The sequence below is a fragment of the Mastomys coucha genome, unplaced genomic scaffold (genome assembly GCF_008632895.1).
Source record: "Mastomys coucha isolate ucsf_1 unplaced genomic scaffold, UCSF_Mcou_1 pScaffold22, whole genome shotgun sequence".
Classification (NCBI taxonomy): Eukaryota; Metazoa; Chordata; class Mammalia; order Rodentia; family Muridae; genus Mastomys; species Mastomys coucha.
The window spans coordinates 231,522,773-231,549,571 of record NW_022196905.1 but is presented as its reverse complement, the minus strand read 5'-3'; the positions used below and the strand labels follow the sequence as shown (position 1 = coordinate 231,549,571).

The following is a 26,799-nucleotide window of genomic DNA, read 5'->3' as shown; positions in this document are numbered from 1 at the left end:
GTGTGTGTATGTGTGTGTATGTGTGTGTGTGTGTGTGTGTGTGTGTGTGTGTGTGTGTGTGTGTGAATACCAGACTTCTGTTGCTCTCTATATTATATCCTGAGATAGAGCCTCTGGCTTGAACTCAGGACTCGATAGTTCAGCTGGTATAACTAGTCAGAGTGCTCCAGAGATCCCCATCTATGTCTCCAGAATGCTAGGATTACACAAGTCTGTAATGCCATAGGCAGACTATATTGACATGCGTATTGGGTATCCAAACACTCATCCTCACATTTATGTGGCAAGTTCTTCCTCAATGAGCTATGCTCCACCCTCGTTCCAATAGACTTTAAAATTCCCCCTTAGTTTCATAACAGACATATTAGTGGCTCAGGACCATGTTTCTTTCCAAGAGTCTGTCGGTTATCTAAAAATGCTCCTGGTGTTGATGCCTGATTTGAAACCATTGTGATCAGAAAGGATGCTGTCTCTAATTCCAGTCTTCTTGTATTATCTGACTATTGCTTTTTGTCCTCGCATAGGATCTGTTCAAGAGAATGTTTTGTAAGTGCTTGAAAATAATATGTATTGTTAGGTGGAATATTGCATGCAAAGCTATTAAACTAATTCTTCCCCAAATACTGATCAAGATCCATTTCCCTAGGAATTTTCTATCTGAATGAGCCATCATTGACAGTGCTGTTGTATTGAAGCCCCTTTAGGATTTTATTACACCCTACCTCTCTGGTGCGTCATATCCTCTAATATGGAGATGCTCTGGCCTAGAATGCCAAGAACGAGTTTACTAGAACAACTCTGTTTCATTGTCCTCTACTGTACACTTTTATGTGTCTGAGATCAGAACATACATCACTTTGTAATGACAATATTTCGACTGTAGCTGTCATTTGACTTAGTTATGTTTCACAATACTCTTGTTTTGTCCCTGTACTGAGAATAAGCTTCCTCTACTCATCATCTTGGCCATTCTGAATATTGTTTTCTGCTCCATATCATTGACTTTTGTGTTTTCATTTGTATCATCCATCTCTATCTTTGTGCTTAAATGAGAAAAGTAAATGTCTAGAGTGGTGAGTTTCATAAGATTTGATTTGTCTGAGAAAGCTGTTTTCTCTCACTTATGAAGGAGAGCTTTCTCCAGCATTGTACTCCTGAGACAAAAGTAACTAGTGCTCCATGTTTGCATGCATTTATCTTTAGAAACCCTCTCTTTCAGACAAATGTCTTGGAAGTGCCTCACATGTTTCTGAACAGGTAGGGGAAAAACACCAAGACTGCTTAAAACATGTCTGAATGGAGGACACCCAGCGAGGTGTGGATCTTGAAATGAATGGACACTAGCAGGTTATCAATGAACAATCTAGTGTGCTTACTGGATGCAGCACATTCATAAATCTTTTCCCTCACATGAACATCACTGTTTCCTTCCACTAACTGCACAGTGCTAAGCACATCAAGAAGCTTGTATAGAATTGTTTCTCTGTTTGCACTGATACTCAGAGGTCTGTATTATAAAGGCCTTGATACCATCCAAGTTTGTGTCTGGCTATATGAATGGTATGTGAATCTGTGTCTTCTCAGATGCTGGGGCCCCAACATACATGTATGAGTTTCAATATCGTCCAAGCTTCTCATCAGAAATGAAACCAGATACGGTGGTAGGAGACCATGGAGATGAAATCTACTCTGTCTTTGGTGCCCCAATTTTAAGAGGTAATAGTGCTTTGCTGCCCGTGTGCTTGTGATTAGGAGCTTTGTGTTCCAAGGCTTCTATGGCCTTGAGCATATTTCTCCTCCTCTCTTGATATTCATTTCTCAACTCAGTGTAACAGAGATGAGCTCAACTCTCAAGTTCCCAGGCTTTCTCCCACTCCAGCATACATAAGGAAAGGTGCACGCTCCTGAACAGCCAGCAATACTCTATAGCAAGATCCTGACCAGTAATGCAGCAGGAGAATTGCTTCACTCGCCATCCATAATGACATTTCAGAGTGTGAATGCGGATGAGGTCAAGCTTTTCCTACTCAACATGACATACCAGAATATGAGTAAAGGATGGGTCAGATGTCATGTGCATCAATCTTCCGGTACACATACCTATCTGCATGTGATATCTTACCTATATTGTAATTAATAATATAATATTTAAAAAAAACCTTTCAGAATGTCTTCAATACCTCAACTTCCAGTAGTTCCTATAATTCATGACTGTGAACCACCTCATGGCTTTATATGACACTCTCCATGTAGCTCCCAAGATTACATCTTAGGGCCATTGTACAACTAATTGTAGATTTGTGGGGAATACATAAGAAAAGATGCAAGGCCCAGAAATCCCATATACCCTGTGATCCACAGAATTCTTCATCTGTGGCATTTTCATATCAGGTAGACTAGGTTGAGCATGGATGATCACAGCAGACTATACTGCATGCCTGCTGTGTGGTAGGTCAGTTATTCTGAAAGTATACACCTGCTCAACACAGTCCTCTAGCAATGAAGATTTCCATTCCACAGCTTTAATGTAAAAGTCCAAATTCGACTCTTTTAATAATCTCTTGAGTGATACTGCTCTCATTAGTTCATGAACCATGAACTGAGTCAAAAAAGATTATTCTTATTCCTCACAGGTGGTACCTCAGAAAAAGAGATCAGTCTCAGCAAGATGATGATGAAATTCTGGGCAAACTTTGCTAGGAACGGGTGAGTCTGCTGATGCTGATGGAGCCAAGTTAATGGGTGAGATGAGACAGTAAGGTACCCTTAAGGAAGAGGTAGCTTTTAAAATGTAAGTGATTGACTCCAACCCTGTGACCCATGGCTCTGACAATGGTGCTCCTTTTGGTTTTTTTTGTTTTTTTGGTTTTTTTTTTTTTGTTGTTATTGTTGTTGTTATTTTCTATTTGTGGTGCACAAGTCTTTAGGAAAGATAAACCAGAGAACCCTATAAATATCACAGGAATGTAGGGAACACATAACAGCTTTAAGGAATTCTATTTGATTCTGTTCCCAGGAATCCCAATGGCCAGGGGCTGCCCCATTGGCCAGAGTATGACCAAAGGGAAGGTTATCTGCAGATTGGAGCCACCACCCAACAAGCTCAGAAGATAAAAGAAAAAGAAGTGGCTTTCTGGACCGAGCTTCTGGCTAAGAAGCCACAGCAGACAGAACACACTGAGCTGTGAATGGGAGGCCCTGCCAGCCTCAGCCTTCGGGGGAGCCCAAATGAGACTACCTCACGTGGAAGATGATTGTGGCCAAGGCTTTGGGGAGACTGCAGAACTGTGTGGTGGGAGTGGGGAGAGGCCAGGGAGAGAATATTTGTATATGTGGATTTAATTTGAAAAATAAACTTTGTTTCATAAATCAAACCAATATCCTAGATTGGAAATGAATCTATGCTCCTCAGAGAGAAGCAATGTCATAGGAAGATGCTTCTGCAGAGAATCCATTTGTGGTATGATTATCCAGAAATCTAAAGGAAGACAAGTACGGGGGAAAGAAGTAGGGATTTTTTGGCTCACCTTCTATTTGCTTCTGAGTGATGACATCAATACATGAAGAAATTTAAAGGGTTTGGTGAGTTGTTAAGGAGAAGAGGAGGCTAATAGGAGAGTTATAAGGTCCCAGGAACCACAGATCCAAGGAGGAGTTACACACATAACTGATTTCTCCATGTATATCTATCATAAGTTTATGAGAAAAATCCTGAGCAGGTATGAAGCCTAAGAAAGGCATAAGGCCCTGTTCAGATTCTCTTATCCTAATGAATGAAACCTGTAAGGGAAAGCACAAGGCTTTTTTCTTTTCTTTTTCTTTTTTTTTTTTTTTTTTTTTTTTTTTTTTTTTTTTTTTTTTTTTTTTGCCTCTGAATGCTTGGTGAAGACTTATTGAAGCTGAGTGGGGAAATTAAGCATGTACCCTGGGGAGAATGGGAGGAAACTCTCCTGGGTAGTGTTACCAGCTGTCTTTTGATGTTAAGGAAGGGTAAAGTCACAGAGAAATCTGCAGTCCAGTTTACAGAACCATGGGATCCTCCTAGAAATTCTGGGAACTGGACTGGATACCATATTCAAATTAGCAGCTCCTGGATACCAGTTTCAGAAATCGGACTGAAGAAAATAAAAGCATGGGAAAGATCCCTGAGCAGGATATAAGCTTTTCAGAATAAGCATAAACAAAGCACTGGCTAACATTAGCATAGTGTGGAGGAGGTACTGTGGTAGCCAGGGAGAGATCAAAAATCCTAGCCGGGCGGTGGTGGCTCACGCCTTTAATCCCAGCACTTGGGAGGCAGAGGCAGGCGGATTTCTGAGTTCGAGGCCAGCCTGGTCTACAGAGTGAGTTCCAGGACAGCCAGAGCTATACAGAGAAACCCTGTCTCAAAAAAACCAAAAAAAAAAAAAAAAAATCCTATACTATATATGACCTGTACCATTTACATACTATACCACAAATATTCAAGCTCTTTAAAACACACACACACACACACACACACACACTACATAAAACAATGGAGGTTTCACCAGACTAACAAAACCCAACCATGCTCCTGTTTGCTTACAAATACCATCTATTCAGTTTCTTTTTTTAGACGCTATATCAAATAATAAATGCAAAAATTACAGCCTCAGAAAAGAAAATCCCACTATCAAGAGATAATATGATCAGCCCATATTGACTGAGTAATGACACAAGTGTCTGAACGAGCAGACTGGGAATTTCAGATAAAACATAGAAGAAACTCACACACCCTGCTCATGGGGTGTTTTCAGAAGAGACAAAGACACCATTAGAAAGAATTGGAGTCTGAAACTGCTCCTCTGGGAGAAATGCTTCCTGCATTTTCATAGCTCCATGAACTCATAGCAAAATTCTGTTTGGGGACTGCCTTGAGAACCTGTTTACTCCTGAGGAAAAGCAAAGCAGAGCAAAGTAAAGCAAAACAAAACACAAACTCCCAACAACCCACTGAGAGAAATGTGCAGCAGGAAACCAGCCAGTAAACCGAGAGCTGATAGGAAGTGAGGCGGTGTAATAGAGCGGGAGACTTGCAGTACACCCAGTGGACAGGAAGGATACAGTTTCATCACCCACCACACTCAGCATATGTGTTGTGACAGCACAGCATACCACAACTCCACTCCTCCTAGCAGGAAAAACAAACCTTGATGCATCCCACCAACAGTGCAGCCCAGGAATGGCTGTAAAGATGACAGGGGTGTTGCCCACACCAGCTTATGCCTGTGATCAAGGTCGCTGAGGGGCTACAATTGACTCCACTCACAATGTACCCTGCTGTTCATGGTGAGCAATACAAATGCAATGTGTGGGATTCTATCCTCTCCTTCCGCTGTGTGAGTTTAAGTCCATTCACTGAGGAAATAGGGGGAAGAGGGAGAAGGCTGTAAAATTCCTTAAATGAAAGGAAAATGGAAATATGACATACAGGACCCAGATGAAGCAAAAGTGATTCTGGAGGAAATTCTGTATCATGACTAACTTTAGTCTTATGTCTTTAAGAAGATATAATTATGCATCAAATGGACTTAAATCCACAGAATAGTACCTCCCAGAGCTGTAGAACATCTATTATTTTATCAGTGCATGGAATTTTTTTTTCCAAAATGGATCTGTTGAAAAGATTTGATCTTAAAGAAATTAAAGATTTCCAAAATCAAACAAATAACCAGTAATGCAGAGTGAGAACTTAAAAGTAAATGATTAGGTAAAACAACCAAATACACAAAAGGGGAATGAAAAGAGGTACCCAAGCAGGAAAGAATGAAGAGAGAGGCTGCACCACTGGAACAGGCTGGGGCCAGTAATTGCAGAGATGCACCAACCCACCTGCTGTTGTACATCCCCACAAAAAGGGAGGTCATGCACTTTGGCAAATGTTTGAAGAATCAGTGCATACGTGCATGCATGAATGGTTAGAAGCAATATTTGTTGCCAGTGGAGTTTGTTTACTATATGAACATTATGTCCAAAGGTTCTTTCTCTGAAGTGGGTAAACTTCCTTGAACCTTAGTATGCACTGTGCCCAGCCAGGTCACTTGGCAGGAATACTACGAAGATAATTTAGAAATCATCTGAAGGTTGGTAGAGGGGGAGGTTCCTTCCAAACTTGAGAATATGGATTCTAGGAAATGCCAGTCCAGGGAGGCCGAGAAATGTGTCAGTCCTCACTTCCCAGCTGTGCAGAGTGGAAATGTGAGGTACTCTAAAATGTTCAGAGTTGTAAAAGGACCCCAGACCAACACTTCCCACTACCTTCAGGCACCTGCCTGTTGCTGTCTGCTCTTGAGAGGTCAAGGTGCTTTGAATGGAGGTGAAAGCTCTGCAGGGAGAGGTGCTTATGTAAGAAGCTGTTGGATGGGTTTCTGGCCATTTGTAATCTGAGTATTGGGCACTGACTGTTCAGATAAAATTGGGTAAACTCTTAGTGGGCGTGGCTTGGAGGTCCCCACTGACACCCAGAGAGCTCTTTGGAAGGGAGAGCTTTTTGTCTTCTTAGATTACATAACTGAGCTGGTTGAGCAAGACTTCTGGAGGCGGGTCCCCAGGACCACAACAGAAGCATTGCTAAAGCAGCAGATAGCTCACAGACCCGCTGAGCTCTTGTCCTTCCACAATGGGCCTCTACCCTCTGGTCTGGCTTTCTCTTGCTGCGTGCACAGCTTGGGGTAAGTTGTTCTGGGTTACAAATGTCTGCATGTACATTTTCAGTATTTGTTCTGGGCACCGTGGGTGATGCTGTGGACAAAATAGTCCCAGTCCCTTGGTGAGTTTTGCTTTCTGCACTTGAAGGGCTACATCCAAGTCCAAAGAGCTTGACTCTCACAGAGACATAGAGGAGGACAGACACCCAGGTACCCAGCCATAGGAGGCACAGGAGAGCTGATAAAAGCTTAGCCTGTTTCCCTGTGATTCTTAGTCAAGTTGCAAGCAGGTTGTAGGGAGAGGCTGAGCAGAACACTGAAAGCATAAACTCAGGAGCAAGATATAAGGCTGGCTCCTAATCAATGGCTCCAACTTGATATCCTAGAGTTTGCAATGCCTGGGTGATACAGTGTCTAGGGGACTCCACCTCTAAAGCAGAAATATCAGGAGTACCCTTTTCACTGAGGACAAAATGAGTGGTTGCTTTTGCTCTGGGTCCAGAGGAAAAGTTAGGTTAAGAGGTAGGCAAAGGTTTGGCTGAAAACTTAATGGACTGATAGAAATTTCAATGTGCTTAAATCAGACAATTGAGATGATGATGTTCTACTGAAGTTCCCACAAGGCAGAGATAGGTCGCAGGAATGGTGTAAAAGAGGAAACAAAGAGGTTAGTCGGAGGCCAGGGCAGTGGAGAGGCAGGGGCAAGAGCCATAGTAGTTTCACCTGGAAAAGACAGGAGTGAGGTGGCATGGGAGTGGTGGTGGTTACATGGAGTTCTTTGAGAGGTTTGGGGGATGTGGGGCTGTGTTCGTTTTTTTTTGTTTGTTTGTTTTTTGTTTTTCTTTTCTTTTCTTTCTTCTTTTTTTTTTTTTTTAATGTCTAGATCTTGGAGATCAGGACAGGGGGTTGGCCCAGGCAAGAGACTTAGATAAGGTTGGGGATGGGACCTGTATTAGTTAAACCCTGGGGATCCCAGTTCCTTCAGCCTGCAATGTCACTCTGTTTTCACCTTTTTACAGTCGATGCTTGGTGCTTTGAAATATTGCCTGTTCACCTGGCAAGGCTCCTTTGAGAAATTGTGTAAAGAGAATGAATGTTCTTGGGCACACAGTAAATATTCAGTATTGCACTCTGATGTTACATAATTTTAAATACATAATTACATAATATTTGTGCCATTGCTGTGTATTCACTTGACCCAGGAATATAACCCCAGGGAATCTGTTTCTACCCATTTCAGGGTGGGCCATCACTGAGCTGGAAAAGGCTACCCCAAGCTCTTTCTCCTCAGGCTTTACCCTCCTTCTCCTCATAGAAGTGCTGAACACTTGCCAGCATCTTACCCCACTCTCTGTGGTCTTCCAGAATGTCCTAACATAGATCTTGTAGGTACACGTCTACCAGGAAGAATAACTAGTAACAACAACTTGAATATTCACAGTATGCATCTGGCTGTTGATAGCATGAGACACAGAGACTGGATTCCGATGAGGAGTTTTCAGTTCTATTGACCACCTCCCACTGAATTTGGAATTTTCCTGTCTTTTCTGGTCACAAGCCTTGAGGAAGTTGACATCTTGTCTAAATTCAAAGGCCTTGCCCAATGAAGGATGTTCTCACAAACTGAGACCCCTGAGGTCAGACAAAAGAGGACACCAGGAGGGCCATGACCAAGTGTCTCTAAGTCCACCAACCATGGAAAGAAGGACCAGGTTGGTTTGTGAAGGTCCCACAATGGGTAAAAAGAGAAGAGCGAGGAAGCTGAAGAGACTGTCTGTTCTACAACAACGGAGGCAATAGAGCAAATAGTTTTGATGCTCAGTCTCTCTTCTCTGGAATACCGAGCTAAGAACCCCAAGAAAGATCTTCTAGAAGTATGTTGTCTACTTTACCACAGAACCATTTCTCCTGCTTACGTGTTCACTAAGTAGAACATGTAATCCCTTACTCAGTCTTCCAGTGTCTTCCCTGATGTGCTCTTTCTCTTCCAGGATTATTTTCCTCTGTCATGGACTCCTCCTGGTGGCAATCATAGGATACTATGTGTTGTCTGTGAGCCACAGCACTCTTTCTCTTTCCTGCAATGTCATTCCCACACCTCCCATTCCATTAGCCACTCCCCACACTGTAAGTCACAACTCTTGTGTGACCAATCAGGAGGCCTCGATCTCTCTTCCAACTGCTGTATCCCCTACCTGGCTCTACCCCAGGACAAACTATCATGCGTTTCAATATTACATCGAGTGTGTCTGCTGCCATGTCTACAAGGTGAGGCCTCCTGAAGGCAGGGACCACCTCTTGTCCATCTTCTCACCCAGTTTGCAGCTCAGTAAAAGGATCCTAGTGGATGAACATTTCCAGCAGAAACTAAAACTCATTTTCATGCTTGGTACCTCTCTTTCTGCAGTGACTTAGGCTGGATGCTTTTAAGACATCAATACATTTTAGTCTTTAATCAGCCCTCCAAGATGATGACAATTTTCTTCATTCTAACTTTATGTAAAAAGGGAATAAGACCTGGAAGGGGTTGGGTGACTTTAACAATGCCATAAGTCCTGAAGTGACAAACCCCCCAAGAATGCAAGTTTACCTTTTCCTTACTGATGTATCCTTATTTTCTCTTGTCTAACAGGGTACCCATCCTCACCACCTGTGGTGAACACTGTTAAAGGCAAGGTCCTGGGGAAGTACGTCAGCTTAGAAGGATTCCCACAGCCTGTGGCTGTTTTCCTGGGAGTCCCTTTTGCCAAGCCCCCTCTTGGCTCCTTGAGGTTTGCTCCACCACAGCCTGCAGAGCCCTGGAGCTTCGTGAAGAACACCACCTCCTACCCTCCTATGTAAGCCACTGGGGTAGGCCTATTTCAATGTAAAGGGGATGAAGATGTTTTATTCTTCTCTCTTGAACCTTGGCATTGCTTGGGAGTGGGTGGGTGGGACTACATGAGTGACAAGAGCAGTTGAGCGTGACTTTAAGTTCGCATGCCTAGATCCATCCAGCCACCTAGTCACCACGGAACAATACCTGTCCTCCACTCAATCTTTGAGCCAACTGAAAAGCCCAAGGAGTCCAGATAACCTAAAAACATCAGTGTAGGCAGTGTTTCTTCCCTTGGCAAGCATCAGTGCAGGCAGTGTTTCTTCCCCTGGCAAGGTACTTGTGAGGATTCAAGGGTTCCACTGCTGGTGGTGTCCTTACTACTGCATGCTTTTCTCCTAAAATATCATTTGCTATTTTTTCCATTCTAATTGCAAATATAAGACACAAATACTGAAAACAGAAAAGGCAGGAGAATACACAGAAGCAAGTGTAACAAAGTTAAAAACCAGGTACAATCCAATTACTTAGAATTACTGTGAGCATTTAAGGTCATATTTCCAGTCTTGTGTCTGTGTTTGTCCTCCCTTTATATAGGGATTATGAGTACGGAAAATTTGCGTGACTATTTGCACATATTAACATCAATATTATTTTACACTATCAATGCAACAGTCAATGAATAGCAGTTATATTAACTGAATAGGAAATTAGACTTTACGTATCCAATCTTTTATTTGGGTTCTTTCCATGTTGTTGCCAGGAAGACAACACAGTGATGAATTTGTAACCAAATCATTACACGTAATCACGGGGATTTGGGGAGAAATTTAAGAAGTGAAATTTCTGAGTCAAAGAATAGGAAGTTAATTAAGTTTATCTCTAGAAATGTCTAAACTGAACACCCTTTTCCCAGGCAAACATGAAAAGTCCTGTTCAGAGGGACTCTCTCCATGCTTTGCCTTGCTCAAGGCATGTGTGTATTAGGTAAGAGGCAGGAGATACTAAGAATTTAAGAATACAACTTTGGTCTTTATTTGAGAGTTCTAAACAATAGAGAAGTTGAATGCTTCACCTCTCATTGGTCATTCAGTTCTTAGTTCTGTGAATTATGCTCCTTTCTCCCATTGAGTAGGAAAATTGCCTAGGCTAGAGACATAAAAGTCACCTTTTCTATTCCACTTCTGCCATGAGATCTCTGTGGAGGCTTGACAAATGAGCACATCCACGCTCTCTTTGACATATTGGAAGCTAGGTGCCGTCTGTGAAAGAGGATAATGGACACTTGGGGCTGATGTGTCTTAAATGACTCCTACTCCAGGAGAAGCTGATCAGTGCCTGGAACTATGAAGCATTCAATTATTGCTACCAATTCCACTCTACAATGGGCTTATGGAGCCCTTAATCAAGACCGATCACAATGATTGTTGATGGGATGGGAAGATGAAAGAACCTTAGTAGGCCAGATGGTGAGACTCTGAGAGACATTACTCACCTCACCTGGCCCTGGCAGATAAAAGCCAGAGCCAGCAAGAAATTCAGCCAAGATTACTCAGAATGTCAGTGGTGGAGGCAGGACCAGAGTGATGTCTTTTTATGCCAAAGATAACACCTCCAGCCTATTTTTCTGGTTGATAGAAGACTCCCAAGGATGGGAGCATGTTTACCCACAGAAGCATTGCCACAACCCACTGAACAAGTCTAGCAGGGTGCAGGGCCCTATCCAAACAGTGCAGGGAACACTATTGTCTAGAGAATATGAGGTCAGTATATGATGAGTGCCTCTCTCTGTATGGTACATAGTACTCCAAAGGCTCCAGAAGGGAGAGATGCCAGGTCCTACCTCTAAATGATCAGGAGAATCTAGAGTTTTAGTAGTTCTACCAGGCATATAAAGACTCTATTACCCCTAACAATGACTCCAGTCCAATGAGGACAACTTCAGCTATGTGCTCAAAACTCCAAGTACAAGGTCAGGTTCTGAGTAATATATCCAAGGTTCAATCTCGTGGATCCTCAGATAGGCTCTCTCCCCTTCTAGGTGCTCTCAAGATGCTGTTGGAGGGCAGGTGCTCTCAGAGCTTTTCACCAACAGGAAGGAGAACGTTCCTTTACAATTTTCTGAAGACTGCCTCTACCTGAATATTTACACTCCCGCTGACTTGACAAAGAACAGCCGATTACCAGTATGTATGGGGACCACTGGACCAGAAATCTGAGTTCCAGTCTCCAACTCTTCATGGGCAACCAGAAAGGGGTTGAAGGCAGCTGATAGCAACAGCTCATGGGCAAGAGCTTATTTAAGAACAGGGTGACCTCAAAGTTTTCCAGTGACATTAATTTTGAAAGGAGATCGTGGTACATTTGGAATGCGCATCGTAAATTGCTAAATTTCTCACATAAATAGAATGAAAAGAATGGGTTGTTTTTGTTATTGGTGTGATTTTAGTGGTGACCACAGTGACCATAGCCTAGAGGCTGGTGACCAAATCATATAACCCAAATCCCCAGCAGCATCAAAAACTGGCTCAGTGCACTGAGCCTATGGGATGCAGGATTGGTTATGTTCTTGTCCAGGTGATGGTGTGGATCCATGGCGGTGGACTGGTAGTGGGTGGGGCATCTACTTATGATGGACTGGTCCTCTCTGCCCACGAAAATGTGGTGGTGGTGACCATTCAGTATCGCCTTGGCATCTGGGGATTCTTCAGGTAAGATATTGGATTGTCTTCTCTCCACCTTAGCCATTACATCTGTCTGAAGCTAGTTAATTACAGATCAGTTTTATATAACACAAGATATGAGAGACTGAAATTAAAGATTGGCTCCATCATCTGAGCTACTACTGAAGGCCCTTGGCATAGAAAAACATCATAGAAGAAGAGATGTAAGTAAAAAGACCAGAGGCTGGAAGCTTAGGGCAAGGGGACATCTTGCTACTTTAATTTTTAAAGATTTATTTATTTTTATTTGATGCATATGAGTGTTTTGCCTGCTTATATATGTCTGTGCACCATGTAACTGATGCCTTCAGAGGCTAGAAGGGACCTTCGGATCCTCTGGGATTGTGGCTCTGGTATGGGGACCACTGAGTGCTGGAATCAAGCCTGGTACTTGATAAGAAAAGTAAGTGCTGTTATGTACTGAGCCATGTCTCCAGCCCAGATCCTGTTTTGCTTTAATTTTTTATAACAAAGTACCTTCTGATGAACTAGGCTCTATAAATGCTGTATAGATCTCTTCTGAGAGCCGTGCACTCAGGAACATAATCACTTTGTCCTTGACCACACCTGTTACATGTTCTTTCACAGAAAAATAGTATGCCACAATAGAAGAAGCTAGAATCCTAGCAACGGACTACTGGGAAACAGCACATATCTATGCCAAAGCGGCTACTATGACTCTCTGCTAACACTCTAATCTAAGCCCTAAGTCTGGGGCAGGGATAATTATTAGAGTAGCTTGCTATTACACACTTGCCATTTTAATACCATGCTTGTTCCATTCAGAGTGTTCTATGAGACAGGAAGCCCCGTCATGTCTCTGTACAATGTCTCTAGATTGTTGAGACCTATACTTACAATGTAATGAGACCTATACTTATGATACTTGAGACCATTACTTATAACACAGAAGTGCTTTCCGAAGCTCACAGCAGCTACATTCATACTGCTGTTCCCACACCCAGGACCTTTGCACCTGTAGCTTCTCTTGGGTTAAATTCCATTCTTTAGATACTCAGGAGACCTGTGTCTTCATTTTATTCAGGTCTCCACCAAACCCACTGCCTCCAAGAGGTTCTTTACTTAAAATGCCACGCCCATAGGCCCACATCTGTCACAGGGTGTGCATGTTTTTCTTTTTCTACTATTTGAAATCACTCTCTATTCATCCGCTGGATCCTGGTCTGCAGTGTGGGCTGAGTGTGGTCTGAGATTTGAGGTTTCTTCTCAGCTGTTCTCTAGCTCTGAAGAGTGCTGGGTGCCATATTAACTCCTTGGTACATAGCTGTTGGAAAATGAGCATAGAGCCCTATATAGAACAATACTGCAGAGATGAGAATCAGATCGACTTCCTTGTCATGGATGCAGTGCACAGCCTGAATCTGGAGTGTTTGGGGGCCCCAGCTCATGTGAGGAATTGAGATCCTTGATAGCTTTGTCATGACATCTTAGCCTTGACTCTAACCTATTCTCTTGCAGCACTGGGGATGAACACAGTCGGGGGAACTGGGGTCACTTGGACCAGGTGGCTGCACTACGCTGGGTCCAGGACAATATTGCCAACTTTGGGGGCAACCCAGGCTCTGTGACCATCTTTGGAGAGTCGGCAGGAGGTTTCAGTGTATCTGTTCTTGTAAGTGTTCCTAGCACCAGGTAAAATCCCCAAGTTTATGTGTCTGAACCTCCTAAAAACCATCCACCATCCAATCCAGATATGAGCATCTTTGCTTACAAGACTATATGCCACATACCATCACAACATACCTTTAGAAGGCAGACAGCTAATGACCAAATGCCCCTTTGCCCTTGGGAAGCTCAAGCTCAAGCTTAGTTTCACATATGAGCACTCAGGAATTTCCAGCTTCTCTCTCTCTCTCTCTCTCTCTCTGTCTCTGTCTCCCTTCCTCTCCCCCCTCTCTGTTGGTCTCTATCTCTCTCTGTGTATGTGTTTGTGTGTGTGTGTCTGTCTGTCTGTCTGTAGGTCTCTCTCTCTCTCTCTGACACACACACACAAACAATTTTCATGGACCTTATCCATAGGTTACAAAGTACAAATAGGAATGCAAATTTCAGCATAAGTTAGAGCAGGTATCCTTGTTTGGCATCAAGCTAGAACTACTCATTGAGGAAAAGTTAAAGTCCAAAAATAGTATGAAACTTCCCCCAAGGAGATCTGACAGCTTTTGCATGCCTAAGAGGGAAGGCAGCCAACTTTAAAGAACCTGGGAGTCCTAGAGAAGTAGGTGTGGGGGTAGAGGGATAGAAGGTGGAATGTGGGAAGGATGGAACACAAACATGGATCACAGATGCAGATGGGGGATGTAAAATGTCTTGGTGCATGAGACTGAGCCAGATAGATATTTAAAGAATATACAGAAGGTTCACGAGCTTTAAGATACTACCTTGGAGCTGAGTAGAGAATAACCAATATTAATGTATATTTAAAGCCTATATTGGTTTTATATTCAAAGGGAGAATGTTTAAGTAGAGAAAAAGAAAATACAAATCAACCCAAAGAATAAAGTTGTCCATCTCCCTGCTACTCAGAGATTATTACTATAAGATTTTTTATGTTTATTTCTCTAGTCTTTCGCCACAATTTTATTTAACTGCCCATATCATCTATATGTCTTTCTTTCTTTCTTTCTTTCTTTCTTTCTTTCTTTCTTTCTTTCTCTCTTTCTTCCTCTCTTTCTTTCTGTCTTCTTCCATCCATGCATAATCTATTTTCTTTCTCTCCAGAATGCAACTACATTCCCCAGAATTTGATTTTCAATTTTTTTACCCAAAATAAAATGTAATATGCAGTAATAGCACATAAATATTTTTCTAAATATAAAACACTTCTTCAGTATTATCTTTTATAATTGCATAATATTCCATGGTAGGGATAAAACCTTATCATCAAATTTTATAATATTAGAATCTTAAGTTGTTTCCAAGTTTTACTATTAACAAAGAGTAAGTATTTGACATTTTTACAGGTCCCCATGATACTTATTCTTTGGGTATATTCTGAAGAATGAAAATGATGGGACAGAGTTTGCAGCTCAGGGTTAACAGTCTTTCCCGTTTTCCTTGTGAGCACTTGCCAACTGATTCCTATTCTATCTCTACTCTGATCACTGCTTCCATCCCATTGATGGTCTCTTGGGAGGAATGCAAAACCAAAGAGAAGTCTTGGAAGCATATCAGAAGCTATGAGGAGCTGTTGTGTCTACAGCACCGTAGTCCACAAATGAATGGCTAGAGCAGAAGAGCAGCTGGAGGAAGCCTTAAAAAGCAAGTGAACCACTAACCATTCTTGTAAGCATATATTCTCCATCTCTTCTTTCCCCTGCTAGGTCTTATCTCCTCTGGCCAAGAACCTCTTCCACAGGGCCATTTCTGAGAGTGGTGTGGCCCTCACTGCTGCACTGATTACAACAGATGTCAAGCCTATTGCTGGTGTAAGTACTGCTATGAACAGAACCTGCGTCCTTTGCTCTCCTGGGGTCCTCCGGTTATTCTTTCCACGGAGTTCAACTTAAACGCTCAGGAGATGCTTAAAGGGAGATTGTCTGAGGAAAAAAACACTGCAATGGCCGTGTCTAAATACCATTCTAAAAGTTCCATATTTGTGTGAATCATAGTATGCAGATGTACCCCAATCCTGCACATCACATATATCAGATCACCCTAAAATTACACACAATCATCACTCATCTATGTGTGGAGAAACTGAAGTTAAAAGATTTTTTAGTGACTTACCTACAGCCAACTATTTAGGAAGCAAAATAAGTGATATTTAACACCAGACAAACCTCCATAACAAAAGGCCTCCTTAGAAGCATGGAGATCCAAGAACAGTATGCATAGTTTATGGTATTGGAGATAAGTGTATTAATGGGAATAATTAACAGATATTGGTTTTGTATTCAAGTCATTTTACTATCCCAGTTAGTAGCCGAAACAAGATCCTATAAGATCTTTACCCAGACTTACTGGTCTAGAGTACAGTTTTCAAACTTCTTTCGTCTTTAGAATTAGGTTGTGGGACCCAAACATAGTGACATTTGCCTATAATACCAGCACTTTGAGAAACAGAGGCAGAAGGACTTCTATAAGTTTTAGACAAACCTAGCCTACAGAAAAACATTCAAGACCATCAAAAATTGCATGATCTTCTTAATAGATAGATGATAAAATAGGTAGATAGATACATAATATATGATAGATAGATAGATAGATAGATAGATAGATAGATAGATAGATAGATAATAGACAGGAAAAAAGACAGAAAAAATAGGGAAGGATGGAGATATAGAGAGAAAAACATTGAATATGGATAGAATGCTGTACTCGTTGTTTTTAACCTCTGCTGTTGCCTATGATCTCTGGCAGCTGGTTGCTACTCTTTCTGGATGTAAAATTACCACATCAGCTGTTATGGTTCATTGCCTGCGCCAGAAGACAGAGGATGAACTCCTGGAGACCTCGCTAAAGTTGGTAAGTATTTTACATTCTAGCAATAGTCGCTCTATGCAATTGAGTCCCATCTTCATCTGTTCAGATAGAAGTATTCCAATAATAACATAATGAAAACTGTATGATATCCCTCCATATTTATAAAGCTTACTGTTGTGAACGTTTTTGTGTCAAGATGTATCTTAATGACCTGCAAATAAACACTATTCTAGAGTTGGGAGTTGAAGGTGTTCAGCATGTTTTTTAGAAAAGCATCACAATATTATTTGATACAGAAACTAATTTATAACATAATTTTCTGGCCAAATTTTCCATATTTTCTTACACTTCCTAAATGGAGTATATGTATTATAATACTACTATATTAGTTCATACTTCTGCTCATCATATATATATACACATATATATATGTGTGTGTGTGTGTGTGTGTTTTCATCAAATGTTAGTAATATATTACTTTTTCTTTGCCTGTTTTTCAATTTGTGAACTATCCAGCCAATTCACATCTACATTTTTTTCTCACACCTTTCCTGTCTTATGTGTATTGGCCAACTTTACCCATCTACCCATTCATCTGTCAATCATTCATCCAAAAGTATGTGAAAGTAAGGCAGACAAAAATTTAACAATTTCCTGTCTAACAGAGAACTACTCATAGAGAGTCCCAGACATGTATTTACTGAGTTAGGCGTGACAGTACAGATAGAGAATACATTCAATATAGTTAGCAGGGAGAGTTCATAGAGAAGTCACATTTGAGAATTGTTGGGCAGTTATGGGAGTCTTCCATCACAAGGAAACATAGCAGGAGAAACATACAAAAAAAAAGAGCATGCAAAAAAAAAGATCTTAAGAACTACCACATTTGTGTGTGGGGGGCATTGATATAAATAAGCTCAAGAATCAAGTGAGATCTTGCTCTACCTATCTGGACAATGGATACTCCGGGATACTCCTGTCCCCTACCCCCAACAAGATTCTCCCTGTTTGTCCATGGATTGAGTCAATATGGCCTTGGTGCTTTGGTCATTAGGTTCATAAAAGGATCCCAAAATATTCACAAAATTTAGATACCTATGTTTTAACAGTGGAACAAAGCAAATATTTTAAGCCTCTCTGTGTGATGCAAGAGGACTAGATTATTCAGAAGTAATTGGTGAGTTAGGAAAACTCAGGGGGCACAAGATCCCAGAACACCTTGAGATTATCTGAGATATTGAGGGAGTACTTCCATTTGCTTATCCATTGCTCCAGAATGCATGTGCACATGTCTACACACATGCACAGACAGTGTACCCCTCACTGATGGAGGCATGCCTCATAGTGAAGGAGATCTTAGCAGTTACCTCACCATATAGATGATACCTAATAGGTAAAGTGTAGTGTAATTATTAATGGTTGAGATCTGTATGGGAGAGTCTAAGGCATTTGCCTTTTATTCAATAAATTGAGATGCAAGCCCTCATAGACTTCACAGTAGCAAGGAAGGAAACTTTATTCAAAGGTGAAATGATAACACATATTGTAATGAAATACATTGCCCAGAGTGACAAGAGACCACATGGGTGAGAATACTTAAGGGTTCCAGGAAACATTTGGAGCTTTCTTTCATGAGGACCAAAAGAAGGAGTTCAGTTGCTAGATGACATAGATTAGGTGCATCCCAATTTTGATTGACAGACTTGCTTAATGTAAGCCTTTTCTAATAGTGCCTGTTCCAAAGACCTACCTCCACAGTGACACACTTCCTCTAACAAGACAACAAACACACCCTCTAGTAATACATCTCCTAATGAGATGTATTACTCCACTTCCCATGAGCCAAGCATATTCAAACCACCACAGCATTTGAATAGAAATTGTCCATTAAAGGGCATATTTTATGGTCATTGGGGGTAGAAAAATATATCCCCTTCTTTTGAGTGATATGTACCTGAAGCTCAGTGTAGATGGGAGTCCTAGGTTGTCAATCAATCTTAGATACGTTGTTAAATGAAGAGTGTATGCATAAACTACCTGACGGTAAGAATTCTGGGTTGCCACAGGCATAGTTAGAAGAGAAGTCTATTCTTAGCTCAAGTCAAGCAGAGTCACGGGTTGTTAAACTATTTCCTATGCTTGCCTGACTCAGCATTATAACCACAGAAGCCTTAGCAAACACAGCAAGGAAAAGGATGGGCTTGAAGGAGTGCCATCGAGCTTGGGGCACCAGAATCTCCTGATGCAAGATGAAAGCACTCATTTCAATGATTCTAGAACAGAAGAAAAAGAACAGGTTATAACAGAATCTTCAGGTAACTGAGATTATTCTAAATAGAGAATTCAAAACATGACTGGACCCAGATGTTATAAATGTATCACTGAGAATCTGCCTGTCTCTATAGACCAGCTCACCATTCTTTGTTGTCTTCTTTCCAAATAATCATATCTCTTATGGAAGTAAAAGAAAATAGCACTCTAATCTTACATCTGACTTGCTTAAAAGCCATCTCTACCCCAGATATCAGCAATGGATTTACAGGGCTCTTTTGGATGGACACTATCATATATCCATTCTTGAGCTGTTCTCTGCATTCAGGGTCATGGTCACCCTAAGTCACACATAAATACGCAAACTCTTGAATTGAGAAATGAGGGAGAGGGAAGCATCCTGTTCTTCTGGTCCATCCCACATCCAACCCTATCTCTCCAGTCCATGTCATCACTTTCATATTATTTCACTGTTTCCTTGAGGAAAATTGGGGCATTGCTACCAGAAGGAAAGCATAGGGGGACAGAATGTAGAGGAACATAGACACAGGCAGCAGACATCTCTCCAGGGCTCATCAATCCCAACTCTGCATCTTATGGATGCTTCTGATACCCCTCCTTCACCCTGTTCCACCCTGGGCTCATTGCGACATGACATAGGCAGGGAAGAGCTAGGGGAAGGGGTACCCTGGTACCTCAGAGGCACATTTCAAATGATCACCTTTTGTACATGGATGGTTTTTTTTTTAACAGATTATCTGTCTTTATCTTCATAGAATCTTTTTAAACTGGACTTACTTGGAAACCCAAAAGAGGTAAGAACCCTCTGCCCCCACTTGGATCACAAACATTGAGTCTTAACAGTGTTTAGCTCCCATTAAGTATGAATGTAAAAATTTTCACTGTGGTATAGTAATTCTTTCTTGTGTGCCTTTGAGAGGGGAAGTTGCCTGCACTAGTAAACACAGACAGAAAGACCAGAGGTATGGCTAGCCTAACTTGTAGTGCAGGGCTCCTGGTCAGCAGCTGTGGGTCTTCTGGGCTCACCTCTCACTTCTCAGTTACATCCCCTACATCCATCATGGCCTGTGGAAGGATGCTGTAATGGAATCTTCTACTGCCAAATGTCTGAGGAAGGATCTGAAGAGCCTTCACTAAGGGTCAGAGTTCTGACAGGAAGGATATAGGGATCATGTGGAAGTTAGAGAAGCCAGCCTTCTCCTTCTACCCAGGAAACGTTGGCAGTGTGCAACATCTCCCCCCAACCTCTCAGCAGTAGTTTCCACCTAGTAACCTTAGCTGTGCAGTTGTACAGTCCCAACTAGCATTCTTCCTGTAAATCCTGTGAGTATGAAATGAGAGTTAGCCAACCATCAACATTTCTCCATTTGGCAAGAGATGATGTAGCAGCTGGGGCACAGCAGTGGACACAGACGGTACTCTATGTCTTTTGGAGGGCTTCCATTCCAGGAGCTGAGAGAGCACAACAGCAGATCAAATAAAATATGTGGTGTATGTGATGGTAGTCAGACAAACAGAAGATAAATTGGGAGATGGGGACAGAGTTGGCTGGTAGTTTGATATACCCAGAAAACAGGAGATGGCTTGATTGGGAAGAAAGACAGATGTTGGGAAATTTGGAGATAGTGTTACAGGCAGAGGAGGGAACAGCTGCAAAAGCCTGCTGCAGGAAGCCAGTGTTCTGGGAAGGGAGATGGTGAGGAAACCTTGGGCTTCTGGCTCAGGAGGCAAGGAAAGTGTGGTAGCATTTGAAAGGCTTGTATTTTGATTCAGCAAGAGATAAGTTTTCAGTGAGCTTCAAAAAGTGAAGCTTGGATATTTATGCTACCTTGGTTTTATTTGTTTTGATTTGAGACATAGTCCTACTATAAATTCTAGGCTGTCATTGAAGTTAGGATTTTCCTGTTTCTGCTTTTCAATTTCCTGTGGTTGGAACCATAAGGCATAGTATCTAGCTATGGAGTCCATTTAGACAGCAGTGTAGAAATTCACTATATAAGCCAGGGGCAGCACAGGCTCAGGAAGACCAGGTAGGAAGACTTCACACTACAGCAGAGTGGTGAGATGTGATTGGAATCGGGATATTTTTCTGAGATGACTTGCTCACCATCAGTGACATAATAAGGAGGAAGAAGGACACCGCTGGCTTCTAAGTCAAGCACTTGACCTCACAGAGTAGTTTTGGTTATTCATGGGTAGTATTATCAATTGCTGGGTGCCTTGTGGCGGCTAATATCAGTCTTCCATGCATTCACCACTCCACATGGTCCTTGGCTCTCTGGCTTCTGCAGTTTTACTATGCCTACCTCCATGTTCTTCCCTCATGCCCATTCTTCATGAGGTTACCAGACATGTCTATGTAAACACACTTTAGAACATGTCATTTTCCTTCTGATTACAAAGTCTTGACTTTGTTTGGAGACCCAAAAGAGGCAAGGACCTTTGCTTTCTGGCTTACAGATGTTGAGTAAAGAAAAACACCTTTCATTCACAAGACTACTACTTGAACACATCTCTGAACACCAGAGATGAGCCATATACTGGAGAGAAAGGGGGTGTGGCCCTGACTCTCTCTATAATCATGGGCAGGGCAGGCCTTCGTGCCTAGGCTTTTTTTGACTGTCCTGGGTGAGCTTAGAATACTGACTCTGCTCCCTTGATTTGTGCCCTTTCTCCTGTGTGGAAATTCCTGCCTTTTCCCTTGTTTGTATAGAGTGTTCTTGCCCAGATCCTGCTCAGATGGCAAAACACAACAGGCTCCTTATGACCCCAGCATATTTTTTCTTCAGATGAACACTCTCCAAGGAGATGCCCTACACTGCCCAACATCTCTAAGGCAGCAGCAACTGTGCCCAGGACATATTCTATTTTGCCAGCCTGTTTGATTATGGCTTGATGCTTTGATTGTTTTGTGTGTGTTTGTTTTACAAACAGTGAATGAAGTCTCAGTTTAGACAGCTTGAGAAGAGAGCTCACCACCTCTAAAACCGAACATTGCATCCCAAAGCACTAAGTTTACATAGAGATAAACACACTCAGTCTGCCTTCATTAATTACCAATTCTGTATTTGTGAAGTCACTTGCTAAAATGTTTGTGCAAACCCAATTTAAAACTTATGGCAAAGAGTCTTTTGTACCAAATGAACCACGTAGCAAGAAGCTCAAGTCATTTCATGCCCAGGCTCTCATCAGAAGTCAAAGAGGAAATATTCTGCCTTCTTGATTTCTTTCTTGTATTCAGAAATAACCTTTTAATGCTCTATGCAATGCTGTATCTTGAAACCTAGTTACTGTTCCAAGTAATTTCTCAGTTTACAATATTCTCAAGTATAGTGATGAAAAGCTTCCACGCCCCCAACATGGGTGAATGTGAGACACATTACAGAGGAAACACATGTAAGATGTATGCTTCCTTCAGCTGTGATGCTTTTAGTCTTGAATTAAGTATTGATGAAACAACATCACAATGCATCCAAAAGAGAACAAAGAGACTTGTAATGCTGTCAGGAGGCAGAGGGAGGGCGTCATTCTGAAAAGTGATCATGTGGGTAGTAAAGATTGGAAAGGAGAGGAAAGATAAAGATAAAGAAGGACAAAAGCAGGATTGTGAAACAGAATCCAAATAAATTTATACTCACTAAGACTATGATATCAGAAATATGTTAAGCCTGTCACAAATAGTCCTTTGTTATAAATTAACTTGTTTTTTAACTAACAATTTGTGAGAGATGTGTGTTATACAAGGTGTCATTAAATAAAAACTGACTCATAAGGAAGAATGATGGAAATTGTGTGGCCAGAGGCTCACGGAAGCTAACTCTTAAATTCCCCTTGGATAAATGGCTCAGCATTTGCTAATTCAGTGTTTTCAGCAACTTTACAGACTTATCTACAATTGCACAATTAATCCAAACTAATATATTAACCCAAATTAACATATACTTGGATATTTTTAATTAAACATATAGTCTAAACTTTGAAACACACTTTTCTATGGTATTTATTTTTCTTGGGATGAAAACTAGCCTCCTGACTTCCCTACCACCATCACCTTAGCACCCCTTAGAGAATCCCAGACTTTGTCCATCTTAAGACACTGAGTTTCTGTGGCCATAGCCACAGGGCTCTTTGTGTTGACCAAGCTCTCAGACTTCTAGAAAGGGCACGGATGTAACAGATGGCAAAATATTAGATAGAGGCTAAATTCCTGTCTTCTCTAGAGCTATCCCTTCCTCCCAACTGTGATTGATGGAGTGGTGCTGCCAAAGACACCAGAAGAGATCCTGGCCGAGAAGAGTTTCAACACTGTCCCCTACATAGTGGGCATCAACAAGCAAGAGTTTGGCTGGATCATTCCAATGGTGAGAATGTACAGACCTCTTAGATACCCCCCACAGAGGCTCAACCATCATCCTCCCTGCTCTGATCAAGGGTTATGCACACAGATGACTAACATTCAAAGAGGCTTAAAACTTTCCATCTAAACTTGTTTTGAGAGTCCTTGATGAAGACCTTTGGACTGCTAATGCGTATTGAGTCCAGAGAAGGGATTACTACTTGGAAATTTTCTAAAGTAATTACTCTAGTGGCTCAGGGCCCTGGCTGCCCACCACCAAGCTTTCTATTGGCAGTGCTGAGCTCTCTCAAGCAGGCATTTTAGGGCCCTGATATCAGGCTGGGGTGTGGCTTCCATGTTAGAAGGCATGCTGAAACCAGAGGAGATCTCTGATTGCAAACATGTACAGGATCAGCACATTCCCAGAGTTCTGCAGAAGTATGCTCCCCCTTTCTCCTTGGAGGCTGATGGCTACCAGCCTGATGGGAGAAAAGAGGCAGTGGTGGAAAGCAGGGTTCAGAGGACCAGGAATATCAATGGAATGACCTCTGGAGACCACTGCAGCAAGATGAGTCTACTTTATTGTTTCAGGGATAGAGTGTGTAAGGGCTTTTTTAGGGGTACCAATGGAAAGGGCTGATTGTTTATAGTACAGCATGTTAATTGTCATACAGCCTACAAGTCAGAATGGGACATGTGGGCTGAGTTATGAAGCCTAGCAAAGAGCTTTCAGATAAGGCCAGACAAGGCTAGCCATCTGTGTCCAGGAATACTGTCCAGACAAAGACAGACAGAGGTAGGGGACCTCACTGAGAAAGGGAGTCCTCCATTTTATATCAACCTCAGAAAGCCATCCAGTCACTAGGAAATAGGAGACCATTACCATAATAGCAACACAGAAGGACCTCAGGGGGCATCATAGGAACACAGGCACACAAGCATAATGTTTGGTTTTGTTTCTTCTTTTTACCTGAGTCTGGGGGTTACAGGAGTGTAGCCTATGTCCTTTGTCTTTGAGTCCTCAGCGTCTTTATGATCCTGGCCTGAATGTTTCACCACTGCCTTGAGGAACATTGTAGCTTCTTATGTGATCAATACCTTTATTAAATGTCTTTTCTCTGTTACTTGTATTCATATATATATATATATATATATATATGTATATATATATATATATATATGCATTGGTTTTGTTGACTTTTTTCTCAAAAACTTAAACTCCAATGCCTGTCAAGACCCCAACTCCACCTCATTCCACTTTGGTTTACTTGGTTGGTCTTTGGCTCTTTTTCCTTCCCTATGATTCACAATGCTTAATCATTTGTTTAACAGCTTATGGGTTATCCACTCTCTGAAGGCAAACTGGACCAGAAAACAGCCAATTCCCTCTTGTGGAAGTCATACCCAACACTTGTAAGACTCTGGGGAATCATGGGAATTGGTTGAGAAGGAAAGAAGGTTGGTGGCGTTCTCTAATCACAGACCAATTTGATGGTGGAAAACCAATGCTTATGCTCCTACTTTTTTTTATTTAGCCACTTTTCCATCTAGGTGTGTTGGACCCATATTTATGACTCCCCTGTCAAAATTCAATTGTGTTCAGGATATGTTTTTAGAGGAAAAGACTTATATTTAAAGTTAGCCAAACCAAGACCATGGAGACCATCACAAACAAACATCTAGGCACTGGAGACACAAGTCTTTTTTTTTTTTTTTTTTTTTTGGATATTTTCTTTATTTGCATTTCAAATGTTATACCCTTTCCCAGTTTCCCTCCCTCCCAGAAACACTCTATCAGTCTTCTTTATGGAGGTATTTGGATGCAAATCAGATAGGTAAATACCAGGTTACTTAGAAAATTTTCAGTTTTGTTTTTATGACATATGGGGAGCTATGATCTATAGGTTGGTAGATATTCTAAGCTTTGTAAATTTAAAGAAAAAATACTAACTAGCAAATCATATGATCCATGTTTTCCTTTGTTTAATTTTTAAAGAAAGGTTAATTCTGAACTTCATTGTGTAGATATAAATTATGTGTTTTCCCCAGAGAACATGGAAAATAGCAATAAATTACTTTTTTCAAGAGGACCAGGGGTGAGATTAAAAAACACACAAACAAACAAACAAACAAACAAGCCAAGTTCTTCTTAGGGAAAGCTAAAAAGAACATCTACTGGATAACAATTTTTAATCTATGAGGTCTCTTCAGGCATGTGTCTCTCTTCCACCAAAGCCAGTGACACAATAATAGTGTACAGAGTAGATACCTGAACTCAAATAGCAATTAATTAACATCAACATTAAGAGAAAGTGAAGCAAAAGAGCTAAAGAGTTTATTTCAGACTTCCATGAGCAATACCTGGAGGATTTGGTGACCACTGAGGTACTTTAGATCAGTGAATCCTTCTTAACTGGTTGTAGAAGCCCCATCCCTCACCCAGTTAGATGGTCACTTTTTTATCCATTTCAGAAAATCTCTGAGAATATGATTCCAGTGGTCGCTGAGAAGTATCTAGGAGGGACAGACGACCCCGCCAAAAAGAAAGACCTGTTCCAGGACTTGATTGCAGATGTGATATTTGGTGTCCCATCAGTGATGGTATCTCGAAGTCACAGAGGTGAGTTTCAAGTGTCAGATGGGAGATGATTACAAGTTCAACTTCTAGGTCTCTGACTTGCCTACTTCTTGGCAGATTTGAAAGCTATTGAGATCAGGCCTCAAAATTGATTCCATACAACCAGCAATGCTGTTTTGCCTTTTCTGCTAGTAAAGATCTATGAGGAAAAGGCCCACATGCAGTTTAATTTAGCAGACATTCCCAGACAACACCATTGGGAGGTAAAGTGATATACAGAAAACACAGGCCTCAATCTGGAGAGCTGCCCAGCATGTGTCCATTTTAGCTGCAACTGGAGAGCTCTAGAGAACAAGGAAGAGGAACACCTTGGGCTCCTTTTCCTGAAAGGCAAGGCAGATGTGTATTTACCCACCAGGAGCCATAGCTCACAGGTCCCATGATGTGCTTATATAGGTCAAAGGACAAGGAGTTGCTTCTCTCCTTCCACCTTTGCCTGGGTTCTGGAGGCTGAGCTCAGATCATTTGATCTGTGCTTCAAGTATCGTTACCTGCTGAGCTGTTTTGAGACTCCCTCTCTGATTTTTTTACTGTAGGCACTTAGAGTTAAAGAACTTTTCCCTTAGGACTGTCTTCTTCACTTTATCAAGTAGGCTTTGGTATGCTTTAGTCTCATTCTATTTAGTTCTAGGAATTTTTTTTAACTTCTCCTTGACTTCTTCAATGACGCATTCATCATTGAATAGTATGTTGCTTGATCTCTATGAGTCTGAGCATTCTCTATAGTTTTTCTTGCAGTTGATTCCTCGCCTTAGTCCTTTGTCAGAAGAAATACAAGGAGTTTTTCAATTTTCTTATGTATGTGAATACTTGACTTGTGTCCTAAACCATAAACTACTTTTTTTTTTTTTTGAAAAGTTAAAAATTCCTTAATTTTTTAT

General features: G+C 41.4%; 2 protein-coding genes across 5 annotated transcripts in view; both read left to right on the top strand.

Annotated features, from left to right (window-relative positions):
* LOC116069875 (carboxylesterase 1E) overlaps window positions 1–3,374 on the top strand; it is a 32,855-nt gene extending 29,481 nt beyond the window's left edge. For 3 of the 4 annotated variants that reach the window (XM_031340867.1, XM_031340868.1, XM_031340866.1), the window contains 3 exons: window positions 1,585–1,716; window positions 2,634–2,706; window positions 3,017–3,360. In XM_031340867.1, the coding sequence (XP_031196727.1) occupies window positions 1,585–1,716; window positions 2,634–2,706; window positions 3,017–3,188 (377 nt within the window). In that variant the 3' untranslated portion in view covers window positions 3,189–3,360. Of the gene's footprint in view, window positions 1–1,584; window positions 1,717–2,633; window positions 2,707–3,016 lie in introns of all 4 variants that reach the window. The other variant, XM_031340865.1, reaches the window with a different exon arrangement.
* A 3,177-nt stretch (window positions 3,375–6,551) lies between these two features.
* The window catches only part of LOC116067860, a 104,369-nt gene continuing 84,121 nt past the window's right edge, over window positions 6,552–26,799 (top strand). Inside the window, exons 1-11 of the mRNA XM_031336871.1 lie at window positions 6,552–6,692; window positions 9,301–9,505; window positions 11,525–11,669; window positions 12,061–12,194; window positions 13,686–13,839; window positions 15,551–15,655; window positions 16,590–16,694; window positions 19,700–19,738; window positions 23,165–23,305; window positions 24,613–24,693; window positions 25,753–25,900. Of these exons, the coding sequence (XP_031192731.1) occupies window positions 6,641–6,692; window positions 9,301–9,505; window positions 11,525–11,669; window positions 12,061–12,194; window positions 13,686–13,839; window positions 15,551–15,655; window positions 16,590–16,694; window positions 19,700–19,738; window positions 23,165–23,305; window positions 24,613–24,693; window positions 25,753–25,900 (1,309 nt within the window). The 5' untranslated portion in view covers window positions 6,552–6,640. The remainder of the gene's footprint in view (window positions 6,693–9,300; window positions 9,506–11,524; window positions 11,670–12,060; window positions 12,195–13,685; window positions 13,840–15,550; window positions 15,656–16,589; window positions 16,695–19,699; window positions 19,739–23,164; window positions 23,306–24,612; window positions 24,694–25,752; window positions 25,901–26,799) is intronic.